The sequence below is a fragment of the Vigna umbellata genome, chromosome 9, assembly GCF_029865625.1.
Source record: "Vigna umbellata cultivar VRB3 chromosome 9, Vumbellata_1.0, whole genome shotgun sequence".
NCBI classification, from domain to species: Eukaryota; Viridiplantae; Streptophyta; class Magnoliopsida; order Fabales; family Fabaceae; genus Vigna; species Vigna umbellata.
The window spans coordinates 30,375,747-30,390,645 of NC_142173.1; the positions used below are offsets into that span (position 1 = coordinate 30,375,747).

The following is a 14,899-nucleotide window of genomic DNA, read 5'->3' on the forward strand; positions in this document are numbered from 1 at the left end:
TTAGGCAAAAATAACAAATAAATATTGAAAAGATCTATTCATCGAGTCTTAGATTCTCAACTTAACGAATTTTAAAAAGAAGTACCCCCCAAATTTGCCCACACATTCAGTGACGTTGAAAATTACAGATGGGAAAAAATGAAATGAGAATTTCAACCTGTCAAGAACTTAATTTCGTTTTCATTATCTACTTCAGTAGGTTTTGCTTGTCCAGGTGCCCTTTGCGCAGTGCAAGCAACATTTTTCACAATTGACGAGTAGAGATCAAACTCAGCCTTCAATTTTAGGCAGCAAGCCTGTATCCACTTCTCTGCGACAGTGGTGGATACACTGTCTTGGCTATCCCTCTCGTGTTCCTCAATAGCAGGCCGTATTTCATCGTATAAGGAATCAAGAGTAGATGTAGCATCATCCTTTCTTTTCTGCATGGAGACACCTTTAAATAAGAGATGAATGATTGAGTGATAATAAAGCATTTACTATGATGCACAAAACCCCTATTCCAATTCACATCTAAACTATGCCCAACAATTTGATTATTTTCGTCTCGATGTTGACATTGATATCCTTTTGTAATTTCTTACATTAGCATTAAGCAGTGATGGTAAGAAGAGATGTGCATTAAGCAGTAATTGCAGGATGAAGAGATTTGGAGGGGGTTGGGACCAGAGGAAAAGGAATTCCTCAATATGAAACCAAAGGATTTTACTTCTTTGAAGCAAGAGTGCAGAGTTCAAAGGAAGAATTCATTTACCATTTAGTAGAATCGAAGAGCTTATAAACTTACTAATTTCGAATGAAAAACAAATGCACTTTTACTTTCTCACTTGACATTCTTGATTAGTGTGAACTATATTAAAATCAGTAACAAATACGATTTAGGTGATTTGCAACCGCACAATATAAAGTGATAGGATTGGGGTTTGCCACCAAATTAAACAACTTTTACGATTTCAAAGTTACAAAATCATGCACAGCCACCCCCTAGATAAACTCTTCGAGGCTTCCAGCTAAGTTCAAAGACATTTACTTTTCTCTAAATGATAAATCTAGATTATGAACTAGTCATTTAAAACAAAGGATCCTCCAGATCCAATCACGAATCTGATAACTACATTACTAAAGCTATCTTTGCAAGAGGACGTACCTGAGATTAAGTCCCCGCTAATGACAACATTAAGAGCCAAGGTTATAATGTTCAGTAATCAGCAACAACAAAATCTAACGAAAATGTACCTCAGAATTTAAAATCTCCTCTTGTGCTTCCTTGGATGCTAGGAGGCCAGCAGCAAACTTGGCATCAATTCTCTTCTCTACGAGATTTTTAAACCTTCCGCCATTATATGCCCTTGATCTTTTGGTAGAAATGGACCTAGGTCCAATGTGATAGTTTCTGCCTGCAGCATTACCTCGGATTCGTGATATCATTGCATTCTTTTGTGAAAGCGTCTGTTCAGTATCGTGGGTGTACAAGTGCATATCCTCATCTGCTACTTCAGTCTTAATCTTTTTGACATCTAAATCTTTCATCTGAACTGAATCAAGGGACTGAACATTGAAACCAGTGGACTCAGATAGTTGCTCAGCTTTAAGCATCACATCTAAAGAGGATTCAGTTCGTCCATTAACATTTGACACTGGTTCATCCTCTGCAGAATCATATACAGGAATTTTCTCAACAGAGTACCTGTAACCAAAAACATCAACAAGAAAATCATGCACCAAATCACCATGAGAAAAAGGAATGAAAGGAATGGTGTAAATAAATTTAGCATTATTTTTAATTGTGTATTAAAACTTACAATGTAGATATGTTGTACATAAATACAATAAATATCAGGAAAAAGAGTTGTTAATCTTAATCAGGCATTTTAGAATTATTAATCAGGTATTTTAGAGATAATTAAATTTTGTTTATTGAAAAGTTATAATGCTCACATTTCTTGCTCTGATACAATAAAATAAAAGTTCAATGGCTACTTTACACTGTGGTCTGTGACCGAAAAAGTGTAAAACTGTTTTCCATTTTTCCATTGTCGATGTATATCTATTTTCTTTAAAAATAAATATCGGGAGAAAAAGTTTATTTCAATAAGGAGAAGAAAAGAATCTTCTAAATTAGGTTAATAAGTGAAAGTAAAAAAAATAGTCATTTTCTTCGGTTTTGTATATTAAAAATGAAATGATTTAATATTTTAATCTCTAAAAAAAATGTTTTTGGAATTAATCTATTTGACTTTTTTATTTGTATTTGCAAAGAAATACAAGTCGCTCACCTTTTCTCCTGACAGATGCACCGGTGAGAGAATAAAACACGGTACTTTATTTTCAAGGTTAAATATAAGGGGGGAGGGGGGGATCACAACAGAAATTATAGAGGGGCTAATCACAAAATAACCAATATTATCAAATAGTAAAAACATTTATCCCTAAAATTATAATGTTTAATGCAATATATATATATATATATATATATATATATATATATATATATATATATATAATGACATTTCATGACATAACTTTTAACTTTGTTCCAAAATTAAAATGTAATGACTGGATTTTCAAGATTTCCATGTGCTATTGTAACCTGGTTGATGATGGTAGTTTGTTTCCCCATAGTAAGAAAGCAAAATTTTGAAACAATGACAGTAGTTTCAGGGATAGGTACTCAATACTAAATCATTTTATGTTTGATTATTACAGTGGTCAGCAGATTCCTAAAAGAGAAGATGAAAGCTGTTATTTAGAGAGGAATGAATCGTAACGAAAGAACACATCAACAATTACCTATCATCATCATCTTCCCATAGATAAGTATCCTCCTGCTCATAGTTTTCCCAACATTAGGAAAAATAGTGATTAAAAATGAATAATAATAATAATAATGATAATAATAATAAAAAAAAGGAAAATTAAGAAAAAGAAAGGAATAAAGCTAGCTATTTCCAATTATTAAAAAAAGTGCTTCCCCCGATTAAATGATTTTCAGCGCGTGCATTCCACTAGATCAAAACTGATACAACAACAATCAAGCCCTTTACCAGTAAGTCAGGCTGGTTACATGGATCAATCAAAGAAAGCCTTTGTTTCAAGGTATTAAAAAGGACTCCTAAGAAAGTGAACTACTGAATACCAAATTACCATGTTTGGTACAAGTTTATAATAAATTTTCTCAGGAATTATTGATTCTTAGTAATGAGATGTTCATGTTTCCCTTGGTGATGAAAATATTCTCACAGGAACATAAGTTATATAAGTTTCTTCCACTTTCATTTTTTCAACTTTTTATTGAATAAATTTATTTACCATAAAATTACTAAATGTCAACCAAACATTTTAATGGAAATTTTGTTCTTGAACATAGTATTCATGAGAATGTGATTCCTGGATATAAAACATAATACCTAGAAACAATTGCTCCTATGTTCAATAGGCAACCTATAGACCTTTAAATTCCTCCCAAAAATCTCTTATAATTTTTGGGCTTCCCTCTGCCCCAAACACTAAGGCTACCCTCAATGTGATCTACTCTCCTAATTCAGACCTTTAGTGATCATCACTACACATGCCCAAACCACCTATGGCAAGATTCTACCATGTTTTCTGCAGTGGATCAAAACTGATAATCAAATTGAACAGAAGAGCTCGTCTCTTTAATAAAGCCTCCATTAACACATTTTCCATATTATTTAGGTTTTATAATCAATCGTCTACACTACAATAAAAAAACATCTAACCATCATCTTTCAAACTATCAGCGGGACTTAAAAGCTCATAATCTACAAGACTACAACAATCACGCCTTGCAAAGTATCAAAAGGATTCATCCAAGCACTTCATTTTTGTAGGGTTAAAACTACCTATATAAAGCTTACCTGAAAACCACGAGATTTTGCTCCAAGGAACCCTGAACATTTGAGTGCACCACATAGGCAACGAACCTTTGCACCTCCAAACCATTCAAAATTATAATCATAAGCTAATTCAGTTCCAATAGGAATATCATGTTTTGCAAATATTCCAACTCTTATTTCCCCCAACACATTCCATTTTCTCGTCTCACAATTCGGTTGACTGCAAACTTAAAAGTATTCATTTGATATCAAACCTTGGGCAAGGGAAACAAAGGAGAACAAGAAAAAGCGCCTACTATATTTTGCATACTAGCAGGTTCGATTTACTTAATGTTCGTATTTTTGTATATAGTGATTACCAGGAATGATTTATAAATCTAGCAAGGCTTCCTTTCCTGGTTGCATCAATAGATTCAGATGCATTAAGGCAAATGATAAATGCGTCTTTAAGGCCTGCAAGAAGCAAACAAGTTTTTAAAAAACGTACAGTCAAATACCAGACAAACAGAAGCATTGAATTTATTGGCATTTTACCTTGATCTTCATAAGCCTGAGATCTACGTTTGGCTTCCTTCCATGATATAACTTCTCCACAGTATTCGATGACAAATTGTCCTGCCTATATGAAATATGTTAATTGAAGTGTGGCACTGCTGAACTAAAGGAATGACTACATGATAAGCCATGCCCATAAAATATAAAATGCATTGAAATTCATCAGGTTTTTGCAAGAAAGTTTCCCTTTTTCCTTTTGCTAATTTCATTGCAATATATTATATCATATGATTACCTTAAGATCCTCATCAGCCAAAAGACCCCATCCACGGCCTTCAGTTTTAAACAACTTTGTTTTAGCATATTCACACTTCTGAAATTTCTGTAACCAAGACATATGGAGCATGAATATAGTAATTGATATTGGCCTCGTCCAAAATAAATTCAAAGGTTCAAAAACATTCTAGAAGGGTATTCTTGAGCACCACTGAGAAGTTCATAAAATGAAAGGGAAAAAAAACAGAATATAAGTAAGCAATAATTAGGTCAAGTTCCCTCAAACACAGGTTGGGAGATAAAAAGGAATTAACTTCTCATGATCAACCCTAGCTACCAGCAGGGTAGTTATAGTAAAACAAAAAAAATGTATCTTTAAATTTTTGTGACCGACAGATGCATAATATATATATATATATATATATATATATATATATATATATATATATATATATATATAACCGTATACAGAGCTAAACATGAACTCACCTGATTTTTGCACAAGATATCACAAGGGCAATAACCAAGGGTGCATTCTGTGCTGGTTAAAACATTCAAGCAGCTATCCCCGCATGCACTGTCAGTGTCATCAGCATCATATTTGCATTCACATATAGCAATATCCTCCTCCTTCTGTTTTTTGTGCCTGGAAAGAAATGAAGTGAAAGGTAAACAACTCAATAAAACTTTTGATGCTTAATCCAGAATTCCAATACAAAATATTCATCAGATTTTGCATTTAAGATTGGATTGATAGTAAGGGGTACAATGGGCTTTATAACCTAGGCTGGTGTAGATGATGGTGAGGAATGTAATTAGTTAGTAAACCAGTATTTGGTTTTTTTTAAAAGATGTAATCCAATTATAATGACACCAACTCTTTTCCTAGCCAGGTTTACATCTTTAGAATTACTGTCCTTACTAAGTTTTCTACACATTCAGATACTGGGAAGGATGTCCACTATTCCTTGGATGGGCTGCTTAATCTTACTAACTCTTGTTTGTCCGGTAACCCCTTCCATTATGCTCCCTCTCCAGTTCTCCACGGGTACTGTCTCAAAGGAAATGGACAGCTTCATCTTACAAAATCTAGTCATCAGGAGACAGCCAGAGAGATGATACTTGAAATTGAGACTAAGTGTCTATTTAGATAAACTTATTTACAATCACTTATAGGAGACACAAATAAAAAGGAAAATGAAATACTTGATATCTTCAACCGCTAAAACTAACTTATACATAACTAAAATATTAGGTTTTGGAGAAACTAATATGAGGAAACTTGTACAAATTAGTTTGGCATAAGCTAGTTTTAACTTTTACAGAAACTTACGTAATTTATTTCTTTTTTTCTTCTCATATAAGTATTTGTGAAAAAAGAAATCATCCAAACAAACTCTATCAAACTTCCAACTATGTCAAATGGCTGATGAATAAGGACAACAAAAGAAACACCAATAACCATAATAGAAAGTTCAAATGAATGAAATCATACGAGACTCTAAATTACTACCAAAACAAAATTCAGCATTGCTAAATTGTTCAATAGATTTTTGTATGATAACTTCATAAAAACAACCCGATCAAGATGCATGTTTTGTGTTAATAGAATTTGTTAGAATATTTACCCTATTTATCATGATTATATTGTGTCTAGGATTACCTTATTTATCATGATTATATTGTGTCTAAGGTTACCCTATTTATCAAGATTATATTGTGTCTAGAGTTACCTTATTTATCATGATTATATTGTGTCTAATAAGGTTACCCTAATTATCATGTACTCTTGTATCAATTTATTTTTATAAATAGAAGATTATGAGAGGGATCAATCAAGCCCTCAAGAATTATTTTATACTTTCAATCTCAAGTTGGTATAAAGCAGGTTGTCTGAGTCTCTTCCTACTTTGTCTTTGTTGTCGCCGGTGGCGGCGCTGGCCCCCGGCGGCCTTAAAAAATTCATCTTTCCTAAAATACCTAAATGAGCAGTTTCGTTCTAAATTTTGTCTAGTCTTCAAACCTTAGTTGTTGTCCGCAACTATTAAGCATTGTTTGTCATTGTCCAGTGTTGTTTGCCGCTGTCCAGCATTGTTTGCCGCTGTCCAGCATTGTTTGCCGCTGTCCAGGCGCCGTTTGCCGCTGTCCAGGCGCCCTTTTCCGCTGTCCAGGCGCCCTTTTCCGCTGTCCAGGCGTCGTTTTCCGCTGTCTATGCACCGTTTTCCGCTGTCCAGGCACCGCCGCTGTGTTTGTCGCTGTTTGACATCGTTTGTCGTTGTCTGGTGCCATTTGTCATTGTCCATCTAGCACTGTTTTGCCACTGTGAGGAGTTGTAGAAGTTTGTCACCATCAACTTCTGTTCTCGACGTCATTCGTCATTGTCTGCTGCTATCCATTGTTTCCCACCGTCCGCTGCCAACCACCGTCTATTGTCCTCTGTTGCCATCTGCTGCCACAGTTTAGTCCGACGACTAGTGGTCTGGATCGCCTCCTTGAGCGAGAGGGCTAGTTCTCATCCAGGCGTCGCCATGTGCGCCGCATTTGTCCGACGTTCGCCTCCGCCATTGTCACATTTTCTCTGGCGAAGTTAGGGGTTTTGTGCGCCTCGAGGAGTGCGACCCATCCCTAGTCGTTGCCTCATTCTCATCTTGTCACGCACGACTTCTCTCCGATAAGCTTCCGGCGCTTCTTTGTCACACGCCACCTTTCCGGTGTCGGAATCACACGGCGTCAGTGTCGTTCGTCTCGTTCGACCAAAGAAAAAAAAAACTCTCTATTTCAGCATTATACCTCTGTTTTAGCATTGTTCCTTAGCCTCCTTTCATAATATTTGTTTAGCTTTGCGTATTGTAGCAGTTGTGATGTTCCTTATGGCTTGTGTCATTTATTTACAAGTCTCCAAGGAGAGTCAATAATTAGTTAGTTAACACCAAGGAATTTCAACACCAAAGTCATAGGTTGAAGGTTCCTCATGGCATGAGGAGAGTCTATTTCTGGCCAGATTCAGAATCTTAGTCAAACAATTTCACCAGTCCCTTATTAGATCTGTTTTTGGATGCTTTGATGAATAAAAGATACCATTATGATCTTCCACCTTCACGATTTGTCATCGGCGGCGTCATCATTTCCGTCGTTTGTCGTGAGGGGGAGTATGCTTCCAACCACTGCAATATGTTTCCAGCCACATGCTCCATCAGTCAATGATGGCAGTCCCTGCAGTTTTGTCCTTTCAACCACTGTAGGCCCCCATCACCTCGTCAGTTAGTGATGGCATTCCCTGTAGTTTTGTCGCTTCCAGCCACTACAGGCCCTATCCGTCAGTGATGGCAATTTAGTCCCTGCAGGCTCCATCAGTCAGTGATGACAATTTAATCCCTGCAGGCCCCATCCGTCAGTAATGGAAATTTAGTCCCTGCATTGAGGGGAGTATGTTTCCAGTCACTACAGGCCCCATCCTTACTTGATGGCAGTTTAGTCCCTGCAGTTTGGTCGCTTTCAACCACTACAGGCCCCATCAGTCACTGATGGCAATTTAATCCCTGTAGTTTGTCGCTTTTCGCCACTACAAGCCCCATCCTTTCTCTATGGAATCCAGTCTTTGTAGTTTATCGCTTTTAGTCATGCAGGCCCCATCCTTACTTGATGGCAATCAAGTTTCTGCAGTTTGTCGTTGTCTACCACTCGTCATTCACTTTTGATGGAAATCAACTTTGTCAAAGTCATTACTTGAAGGTTCATGGTGCTAGATGAAGTTTCGTGGTTGTCCAATATTATTCTCCATAAGCTTATGAAGAGTCTCTTTGGTTACGTTGGTTTGTGAGTCCAATTTGGTTTATGAGTCCAATTTGGTTTATAGACATTCTCTCTTGAAGCATATGTGCATCTTGTTCGGAGCCAAAACGTCTATTGTCTCGACATTTTAGACAAGTTGATTTTGTTGGATTGAGTTTATTTATTCCAAGCTTGACACATACAATTTGTATGCTCCAGCTTGAGGTGGACTGTTAGAATATTTACCCTATTTATCATGATTATATTGTGTCTAGGATTACCTTATTTATCGTGATTATATTGTGTTTAAGGTTACCCTATTTATCATGATTACATTGTGTCTAGAGTTACCTTATTTATCATGATTATATTGTATCTACTAAGGTTACCTAATCATGTACTCTTGTATCAATTTATTTTTATAAATAGAAGATTATGAGAGGGATCAATCAAGCCCTCAAGAATTATTTTATACTTTCAATCTCAAGTGAATTATAGTGAGACAGCATTAAGCAATAAGTAGTCAATCAAGTTCAAGAATGCATGGGTATGAATTGAGTTTCAACAATACATGGGGTGTGGATTCAATTTCATAATAAGAAGCAGTTTCCATCAAAATATGCTATGCTATGATCATAAAGAATTGGACTTATCAACAAAGAAGAGGAGGAGGGAGTGATAAAAAAAACACCATAATGGAAATACTGTATAAGAAACTACTAACCTTCGCATGAAAAACTCATTCTGATTTATATGTATGTACTGAGGCAACTCTTCAATAAAAGGATCCTTCAAAGTAACAATGTCCTTGTTAATTGACTGAAAACAAACACTAACATGAACAATATTGTTTTTTAATAAAATAATAATATAAAAATGCAAAAGGTAAGACAAGGGGAAGGAAGTAACGTAAAAAACTAAGATAAAGAAGAAAAAATTACCATCTACGCAAAGATTAAGATTGTAGTGGTAACCTGTGAAATTGGAAAACATACATAATTTTAGGGATAGCTTATCAACTAGCAAATTAATCGGAACTTCTAGTATCAAAAGTAAATGTAATAACTAATTCAAAATGGAAATGTAGAAAAACAACCACAACTTTGTAATCACTATGGGAGGATCAAGTTCATTTTTTCTATATTTAAAATATATATATATATATATATATATATATATATATATATATATATATATATATATATATATATATATATATAAATAAAATTTAATTTGTTAAAAATTTCCTTCAACAAGATAAGAAGTGAGAACAAACATATATCGCTACTTTCCACCATTAAAGACATGGGTTAGAAATAGCGCTTTACCCATTCAAGCAATCCCAATAGATGTTTTCCTTATAAACTATTTCAACCTACAGTTTCACGACTTCTCAATTGCAAGAGTGTGAATCTACTGAAAAAACACAATGTCATAACAAATTTCTCTGGGCATAATATAGAGATATTATTCCAGTTTTTGGCCCTTCCTTTTACTTGTCTTCATTTTAATTGGGTGCTATCCCTATCACAATTAAACTTAATGTATAGGGACACGAGGTAGTTGAAGGCGACCTAACCTACCGAGTCACAATTTCACAAGTCCAGAGCCGCTACTAAGAATAAGCTTGAACAGTTAGAACAATAGATAATTCAAATAGAATTTCCTAAACCCTAAAACTTAGAGGGGATAAAACGAGACATCGAAAACAATGGTAAGGCTAAATTCGCCTCCCAAATTAAGAATTTAACATAATCAAAAAATTGAACTCAACATCATTGCAGAAGAGAAAAAAAAAACGGTGAGAGTGAAACCTGAGCGACAAAAGGGAAACGCAATGATCAAGGAACCAACTCTGAATGTGCTTATCGGTTTCCAATGTAAATAGAAGATCTGCGTCGGCAACGGTGGGTTTCCATAAACGGTGCAGGCCAAATACAGATATAATGACGCCAAAGATGGCCCTGGCTTTGGACTCACAGGACCGAAACTCAACTCATCAAAGGTTTTTTCAAGGAAATATTTTCGTAACTACGTACATGAAACTTAGATCAAGTTATCAATTGATTTTTTGATTTTTTTAAATAAATTTAACTTTTTGCTTATTTTAAAATTTAAAATTTTATGTTTGAAAAGAATAAAACATTATTTTATAATCTATGTACATAATGGTATACTAAAGATTTCGAACTTGGCCGATTTATCGGTTGGTGGGTTAAGCAGGTTAACTCACTCGCTCATTTAATTATATTTTTAATTTAAATCTAAATAAACATCACACTAACCATTCAAAAAAAATAAAAAAAAAGTATTATATATAATTTTTGTATCACTCCTCTATTTATAATATTAGAGTCTTGAATAATTGAAAAATTTATAATATTTTTCTCTCTTCAAAACATCTCATTCTTTATCAGCATCTATAATATAATAAAAAAAATGCTAACTAATAATATTGAAACAAAAATAATAAATAATTAAATTAAATTAGGTAGGTTAGTGAGCCAACCCGACTCACCATGGATTCAACTCGGTGAGCTGGATTGAAAACTAGCCCGCATAAAAAAATTACATTTTTCTTCAAACCCAACCTGGCTTACCCGTGATGAATTGAGTTAGCTTGCAAGTTACAATCCATTTTGAGAACACTAATAGTTAATGAAAATTACATAATAATTTGACTATTGCTTTGATGAAACTGTCTATTAAGAAAATTTGCATCTTTATCATGATCATATGTATAAAAAAATACATTATTTTAGTCTAATTAAAGTTTCTCATGTTTCTCGTTAATAAAATTATTATAATAATAAATTAACCAATTTAGTTTTTATTGATAAAAATATAAGACAAGTGATTTAATATTTTATTTGTATATATTTATTTAATTTTTTTTCATAAAATATTTATTTAATTAGATTTTGTTGTGAAAAAACTATTTAATATTATTGTATGAATATATGTATATTCAATACAAGAGAGATTAATCTCATACATACTATATTTAACATGGTGTCAAAGTTAAGTTATTTTATAAATAAATGTTTGTTATCTTTGTGCGGCCAACGACAACCTTGTCTATTTGTATGTATCAATTTGATAAAAGTGTTAGATGTATTATTTTTATGTTTTATATTTAATTTATTTGTTATTGTTCCTTAATTGTATAGTAAACTTATCAATATTTCTTATATCATAAATAAATTACATTATATGTATATTCAAACCAAAGAAGATTAATCATATACATAGTTTTATTATACTGAACATGATACCAGAGTCAAATTCCTTTATCATTGCACCCGCTGTTGTCGATAGCAGCTCTGTTGTAGTTGGAGTTTCAGTTTTGATCGATAATCACACAGTTTTGATTGTTTTGACCATGCGACCATCCTATCATCACCAACGTATTTCTCAAAACTCCTACACATTTTCAGTGTCTTTCGAACTCCTTTTTTTTGTCGCACATGGTGATTGTCTCGTCTCCTCTTAAACATTTGTTCAAAATTTTCAGATTGTTTTTTTTTCTCTCTTTCAGATCCACAGTTCCTGGTCGCGTTGAGCAACATTCAAAACGTAAACATAAACTGGAAGTAAATAATAATATTTTTAAGTGAATACAAACAAAAAGAAAAAAAACTATATTTTGTAAAATATAAATTTCATCAGGATTAATGTGATTATTTATAATTTATATTATTTAATAATTTTTAATACATGACAAATAATTGACTTATATGAAAAACACCTATACTTAGATGCAAGTATGTTTGTTTTATTTTATGATGATAAAAAATAAAACGTATTATTTCTTTTCTAATAAATATAATTATATTCTTTTAAATAATTATAAAATAAATCATTTTTTATAATTTTGATTTAGATCATTTTTAAAAATTGACTGAGTTTAAAAAAAATATCAATTCTAAATTATAAATCTTAAAATTGTATATCATTACAAGTTTTTTTATTAATATCATAAATAAACACGATTAAAAAGTAAACACGATAATAATTATTAATATAGAAAATTATAAAATATTTTTTTAATTTTAAAAAGTTACAATTATATGTTATGTAGATAAAATTATTATTTATTTTTGGTTCTTTTTGTAAATAATAAATTTAATATATTGAGTTATTTTAATAAATATAAAATTAGTAAAAAATTGTGAATCTTAAAAAGTGGTTATAAATGTTTATTAATAAATGTATACTTTGTTGTAAAGCATCAGTATGGAAAACTTCTACTACATTGTGGATGATTTTGGTAGATCAGTTTTTTTTTTTCCTGTTATCATTTAAGCCACAGTTTTATGGATTTTTTTAAAATCTATATAATTTACTTTATTTATAATCATTCCAGTATTTCTTAAAAAATGTTTACTTATCAAATAGAATGAAATTCATATACATGCAACAGTAGATTCAAACAGTAAATCATCAACAATTTAATAAGTACCAAAATATATGTAAACAACAACGGAATATGTTTATCATTTTTGTATTATTTTGTCTATTTAACTTTCTACTTTATTTGTTGGTAATCTAACATTTGATAGAAATGTTGGGAGTCTAACATTTAATAAAAATGAGAAACTAGAGCAATATACAAAGATAAAAGACCATTTAATCCATTACCTTAAGATTTTAGATAAAGAGTGATATTGATTCTTTATATAGTTGTGTTAGATATTATTGGTGTTTGTGTAACCCACAGAAAACTCCTTCCTATAATTCAACAGTGATATCAGAATAGTGTCGATCTCTTATATAGTTAACTCAGATGTTACTGATATTTATGTAACCCACAAGGAACATCCTCTTTGACATACCACCACATATAATCATACATAATAATAACAATAAGAGGAAGGAAGCTGAGAATTAATTTTATACTAATACATTATGTATATTACATATAAAACCCCACCTTAAAACTTGACAGAATCTTAGTAAACAAATTAACTAAGAATAGGTTTATATTATAAATTTGTTTTAGTTATAGTTTTTATTCAGTTTAGTTGATGGAAAAGATGTAGATGTTGGGAAGAAGAAAGACAGATATGAAGGTGAAAGAGGTGGTGTGTATGGTTAAAAAGCTGACTTTGCAAGGAGAATGAATAAAGCTTTAGTGAACAAGTTGGGCATGGAATATTTATGATTATTATTGTTAGTTGGAAAAGCAACATTTTTTTATATGGGAGAAGGTTAAAGCGTCATAGCCAGGTTGGAACTTCTCTTTTCTCTATTTCCTTCCAATCTTCTTTTTATTCTTTTTAAACACCTAAGATTTCTTCCCTGCAAAAGATCAATTCTTATACAAATAAAGTACACTCTCTCTCGTTTAATTACTTTTTTTTTTCAAAACTTAATTTTATAAAATCATAATTTTAACCAATTATCTTCATTCACTTCCATTTTTTTATTCAGAACTATTGAATTTGTTTTATCATATTTGTACACCTGTTTAATTAAAAATCACTTTCATAATTTTTAATTATTCTCTTCTTTTGTACCAGTTCCGACAAAAATATAGAAATTATTTTCGCCCCTTGGCACACTACAAAATGAATTTTGAATTACAATTTATCATATAATTAAAAATATTATCACAACTTACATAATCTTTTATGAATACTCATATTTAAAAATAATAAGAATATATTATTATATTTTAATGAATAAGTGAACAATTTTTAGGGATAGAGAGATCTTCTTAGAGACAAACCAAACTCTATTACTAAATTTGACTAGCTACTTGGTTAAGTGACTATGAATTTATACATAACAGTGATGATGTAACCGAGGTAATAATTTCTTAATTACTGGCTTATAGTTTAGTGTTCAACACTAAGATGATCAGAAAAATTTTACTGTACAAAATTATTTTTAATTTTTTCTTATTTACAGAAATATTTAAACGAGTTTTATTACCTATTAGTCTCATGATTTTCAACTATAAGGATATTTTGCATTCATAAATATACGACAACAAAATAATATTTAAATAAATAAGAATTTAGCATGATTCAACTGACTAGTATTATTTATAAATAAGGAAACTCATTGCTTAAAATAAACATAGCGAGTAAGAGGTTATCATAACAAAATTATCCTCATAATAAAAATATTTATATTAGTTTTGATTAATTTTTAGACAAAAATAAACATTTTAATAGCGATTAAAATTACTTAAAAATAACAATTTCATTTAAGTGAAAGAAGGTGAGTATTACCACAAAACTGAGGACAGTCAGTGGATTTTACTTGATTTTAACCCATTAAAATAAGTTATAATTTTTAAAATAAATTAAAGTTGAAAATTATCGAAAGGGGTTCATGAAATTATATTCTGACACAGAAGATGACAAAATTTCACTGAATAATATTTTGGTTAAATGCAACATTTTGTCTTTTGGTTTTGTCAGGAGTGCCCTTGGGTAACCTAACTCCTTGAAAAAGAAAGGAGTGGTGTGGAGTATATCAATCTCAATCAG

General features: G+C 31.9%; 1 protein-coding gene across 3 annotated transcripts; it reads right to left on the minus strand.

The window, feature by feature from the left end:
- Positions 1–10,425, minus strand: LOC124836262 (histone-lysine N-methyltransferase ASHH1). 3 transcript variants are annotated; one of them, XM_088098921.1, is made up of 11 exons: positions 10,214–10,425; positions 9,341–9,373; positions 9,124–9,218; positions 5,118–5,274; positions 4,648–4,734; positions 4,392–4,476; positions 4,217–4,310; positions 3,879–4,077; positions 2,791–2,825; positions 1,237–1,687; positions 1–436 (listed from the first exon to the last, which is right to left on the minus strand). In XM_088098921.1, the coding sequence occupies exons 2-11, from the start codon at positions 9,341–9,343 to the stop codon at positions 284–286; spliced, it is 1,359 nt and encodes a 452-aa protein (XP_087955047.1). In that variant the 5' UTR covers positions 9,344–9,373; positions 10,214–10,425; the 3' UTR covers positions 1–283. The 3 variants fall into 3 exon arrangements, with proteins under 3 accessions (XP_087955047.1, XP_087955044.1, XP_087955045.1); XM_088098918.1 differs by having other exon boundaries at positions 1–422; positions 10,214–10,421; XM_088098919.1 differs by having other exon boundaries at positions 1–422; positions 9,124–9,188; positions 10,214–10,420.
- Between the last annotated feature and the right edge of the window lie 4,474 nt (positions 10,426–14,899).

Excerpts from the sequence above, each read along its gene's own strand:
- LOC124836262 (XM_088098918.1), bottom strand. Across the intron at positions 4,311-4,391 it reads TCAGGCTTATGAAGATCAAG|GCCTTAAAGACGCATTTATC; the intron begins GTAAAATGCCAA and ends TGCTTCTTGCAG. Across the intron at positions 2,826-3,878 it reads CAAAATCTCGTGGTTTTCAG|GAGGATACTTATCTATGGGA; the intron begins GTAAGCTTTATA and ends AACTATGAGCAG.